Source organism: Labrus bergylta, chromosome 10, assembly GCF_963930695.1.
Source record: "Labrus bergylta chromosome 10, fLabBer1.1, whole genome shotgun sequence".
Taxonomy (NCBI): domain Eukaryota; kingdom Metazoa; phylum Chordata; class Actinopteri; order Labriformes; family Labridae; genus Labrus; species Labrus bergylta.
The window spans coordinates 31,234,691-31,239,690 of NC_089204.1; the positions used below are offsets into that span (position 1 = coordinate 31,234,691).

Genomic DNA, 5,000 nt, shown 5'->3' on the forward strand with positions numbered 1-5,000 from the left:
GTTCACATCCTCATCCTTGACTCACCTGAAGCCCAGCTGTCTGCAGACCACCTGAGCATTCACTTCAGTCCAGTTATCGTCACACACAGAACCCCACTCGCCCTCATGGTACACCTCTACACGGCCCTCCAGGTGACTCCTCCCACCCACCAGACGCACTGCTCCTTCTAAACACAAAAACACACACATACACATTAATGTCTTCATACGGGTTTAACATAAAGAGAGAACAATTCCATAGTGAGTGCGTGCATGCAGGTGTGTGTGTGTGTGTGTGTGTTTGCAGGCGTGTGTGTGTGTTTTTAGGCGTGTGTGCAGGTGTAGTGTGACCTGTGTGTGGGTTGCAGGACACTCCTGCGTCCTCCAGGTGTTGACAGCTGTGTTGCTGCCACTCGTTCCGAGGACACTCATCCAGGGAGAACTCGTTTCCTGAACACTGGACGCCATCCAACCAGATTGGTCCAGAACCAGCACCAAAGTGAGCCCAGGACCACGCCTTGGCCACGCCCCTTTCAGTAGGTATAAAGAAACATCATTAAACAAATGGATGGAAAAGATTATCATTTATAAATTATCATTTAGTAACTGACACTTTCACATCAGAACACATTAAACAAGGTGAGTCAGCTCAGGTGACCTGTTTCTTACCTGAGTCCCAACTGTCTGCAGGCCACCTCAGCATCAGCATCATCCCACTGATCATCACATATTGTTCCCCACCTGCCGTCATGATACACCTCCACACGACCCTCAAACTCCTCCACACCTCCAACCAGCCTCAACGGGATACCAACACCTGAGAAACAACAGGTAACACCACATCTGAGAACAACAGGTAAAACTACACCTGAGAACAACAGGTAAAACTACACCGGAGAACAAAAAGTAACACAAGACCTGAGAACAACAGGTAACACAATACCTGAGAAACAACAGGTAACACCACATCTGAGAACAACAGGTAACACAATACCTGAGAAACAACAGGTAACACCACATCTGAGAACAACAGGTAACACAATACCTGAGAAACAACAGGTAACACCACATCTGAGAACAACAGGTAACACAATACCTGAGAAACAACAGGTAACACCACATCTGAGAACAACAGGTAACACAATACCTGAGAAACAACAGGTAACACAATACCTGAGAACAACAGGTAACACAATACCTGAGAAACAACAGGTAACACCACATCTGAGAACAACAGGTAACACAATACCTGAGAAACAACAGGTAACACAATACCTGAGAACAACAGGTAACACAATACCTGAGAACAACAGGTAACACAATACCTGAGAAACAACAGGTAACACCACATCTGAGAACAACAGATAACACCACACCTGAGAACAACAGGTAAAACTACACCTGAAAAACAACAAGGGAATCTACGCCTGTGAAATAATCAGACTTACCTCCAGGCTCAGCACAAACCAGCCCTGCTTCATTGCCATGGTGACAGTCATTGATGAAAAACTTTCTTCTCTGGCACTCCAGCAGGGACTTTTCATTTCCACGGCAACCCAGACGCTCGAGGTGAATGACGGATGCTGGTCCGAAGTTTGAATTGTGCAGAACTTCTCCGATCTCACTTCATACAGAACATATCCACAGAAAAACAAGTTCAAAGACACACTTCAGTAAAACTGTAACCTAGGGGGCGGAGTCACTGCACTCCTGGTTATGACAGCTTGTGTTGTGTTTCATTGATGTGGGACTCACCCCAGTCCCAGCTGTCTGCAGATTACACTAGCATCAAGGTAGCTCCAGTGTGTGTCACATACTGCCCCCCACTGGCCATTCAGGTAGACCTCCACACGCCCACTTTTATCTGATAACCCCCCCACCAATCTGGCTTCACCTGCAGAAAACACAGAAAGAATTCACAATGGACAGCAGGTACTTCATGATCACCTGTCAGACTGCAGGTACTTCATGATCACCTGTCAGACAGCAGGTACTTCATGATCACCTGTCAGACTGCAGGTACTTCATGATCACCTGTCAGACTGCAGGTACTTCATGATCACCTGTCAGACTGCAGGTACTTCATGATCACCTGTCAGACTGCAGGTACTTCATGATCACCTGTCAGACTGCAGGTACTTCATGATCACCTGTCAGACTGCAGGTACTTCATGATCACCTGTCAGACTGCAGGTACTTCATGATCACCTGTCAGACTGCAGGTACTTCATGATCACCTGTCAGACTGCAGGTACTTCATGATCACCTGTCAGACTGCAGGTACTTCATGATCACCTTCATGATCACCTGTCAGACAGCAGGTACTTCATGATCACCTGTCAGACTGCAGGTACTTCATGATCACCTTCATGATCACCTGTCAGACAGCAGGTACTTCATGATCACCTGTCAGACTGCAGGTACTTCATGATCACCTGTCAGACTGCAGGTACTTCATGATCACCTGTCAGACTGCAGGTACTTCATGATCACCTGTCAGACAGCAGGTACTTCATGATCACCTGTCAGACTGCAGGTACTTCATGATCACCTGTCAGACTGCAGGTACTTCATGATCACCTGTCAGACTGCAGGTACTTCATGATCACCTGTCAGACTGCAGGTACTTCATGATCACCTGTCAGACTGCAGGTACTTCATGATCACCTGTCAGACTGCAGGTACTTCATGATCACCTGTCAGACTGCAGGTACTTCATGATCACCTGTCAGACTGCAGGTACTTCATGATCACCTTCATGATCACCTGTCAGACAGCAGGTACTTCATGATCACCTGTCAGACTGCAGGTACTTCATGATCACCTTCATGATCACCTGTCAGACAGCAGGTACTTCATGATCACCTGTCAGACAGCAGGTACTTCATGATCACCTGTCAGACTGCAGGTACTTCATGATCACCTGTCAGACTGCAGGTACTTCATGATCACCTGTCAGACTGCAGGTACTTCATGATCACCTGTCAGACTGCAGGTACTTCATGATCACCTGTCAGACTGCAGGTACTTCATGATCACCTTCATGATCACCTGTCAGACTGCAGGTACTTCATGATCGCCTGTCAGACAGCAGGTATCTCAACAACACCTGTGTGTATCTTACCTGTCAGACAGTCACAGTGCTCCCAGCTGACAGCTCCTGAGCTCTGTCTGAAGAAACACCAGGGTCGAGGCTCTCGGTCGGGGTTTCTGCAGTGGTTGTGATCTCCCAAGCCTCGATTCGGGTACTGCTGGATGTAGTCTGGGAAGTCGGTCCACTTGAGGCAGGGTGAACCAGAGTCTGTGAGGGACACTGAGCCATTATAGAAGCCCAGGTGTGATATGTTTCCTGAACAGGTGAGACCTGAAGACACAAAGTCAGACTGTTTATAAAAGAAGAAAACAAGAATGAGAGTAGAAAAGCCTCAGTGTTCTGTTTGGGTCACATTACTTCACTGTTTTTATTAGTGTGGCTTCTAGTTTGATTTATGTATTCAGTGTGAGGTTTCTGCCCCCCCCCCCCCCCCATTCTGTCTTTATAAGACTTATATCAAATAATGTCGCACAGATAAATAACTTAATTAGAAAACTGAAGTCTTTTCCTTTCTCTGTTTCAAAATGATTAAAACATTCATACATGAATGGATACATGTTCACAGTCAGGGTATCTGTATAGCCGTTTTCACATATGCACTGATAATATCTAGATAATTACAGGAGGACCACTCCGGAGATTCTCCCGACCTAGTTGTTCAGATATGCTCCTCACAGCGGGGGACTATCCCTGTCAGGGGGGGGGGCGGGACTATCCCTGTCAGGGGGGGGGGGGAGGGGATTTCCTGAGGTAAGACGTGATGTAAATAAACAACGCAGAGTTTTCCAGGAGATTTCCGTATGTGTGAAAAGGGTTTAAGTTAAAGGACACTTTTCATGTTGGGCTTCTGTAAATAATTAATCATTAATTGTGATTTGTCCTTTAGATAACTGTAGTCAGGATAGTTTATGAACAAAGTTGGATTTGAAGAAACCTTCTGCAGGCGAGACGCTAAACCAGAAACACTCACAGCAACTATAAAACTGCTTCCTGTAGAGACGCTGACTGGTTTACACACACGCTCTCACACACACAGACACACACACACACACACACACGCTCTCACACACACAGACACACACACACAGACACACACACAGACACACACACACAGACACACACACACACACACACACACACACACAGACACACACACACACACACACACACACACACACACACAGACACACAGACACAGAGACACATACACACACACACAGACACACACACATACACACACACACAGACACACAGACACACAGACACAGAGACACATACACACACACACAAATAAACACACACACACACAGACACACACACACACAGACACACAGACACACACACACACACAGACACACACACACAGACACACACACACACACACACACACACACACACAGACACACACACACACACACACACACACACACACAGACACACAGACACAGAGACACATACACACACACACAGACACACACACATACACACACACACAGACACACACACACACACACAGACACATACACACACACACACACACACACACACACACACACACACACACACACACACACACACACACACACATACACACACACACACACACACAGACACACACACACACATACACACACGCACATACACACACACACACACACACACATACACACACACACACATACACACACACACACACACACAGACACACACACACACATACACACACACACACATACACACACACACACACATACACACACACACACATACACACACACACACACACACAGACACACACACACATACACACACACAAATAAACACAGAAACAAACAAACACACACACGCACGCACACGCACGCACACACACACACACGCACGCACGCACGCACACACACACACACACACACACACACACACACACACA

At 46.8% G+C, this 5,000-nt stretch overlaps 1 protein-coding gene across 1 annotated transcript in view; it reads right to left on the reverse strand.

The window, feature by feature from the left end:
* si:ch211-51a6.2 (neurotrypsin) overlaps positions 1-5,000 on the reverse strand; it is a 15,257-nt gene that overhangs the window by 7,190 nt on the left and 3,067 nt on the right. The window contains exons 3-8 of the mRNA XM_020658123.3: positions 3,104-3,343; positions 1,735-1,873; positions 1,428-1,603; positions 649-796; positions 331-509; positions 26-167 (exon numbers count right to left, since the gene is read on the reverse strand). Of these exons, the coding sequence (XP_020513779.1) occupies positions 26-167; positions 331-509; positions 649-796; positions 1,428-1,603; positions 1,735-1,873; positions 3,104-3,343 (1,024 nt within the window). The remainder of the gene's footprint in view (positions 1-25; positions 168-330; positions 510-648; positions 797-1,427; positions 1,604-1,734; positions 1,874-3,103; positions 3,344-5,000) is intronic.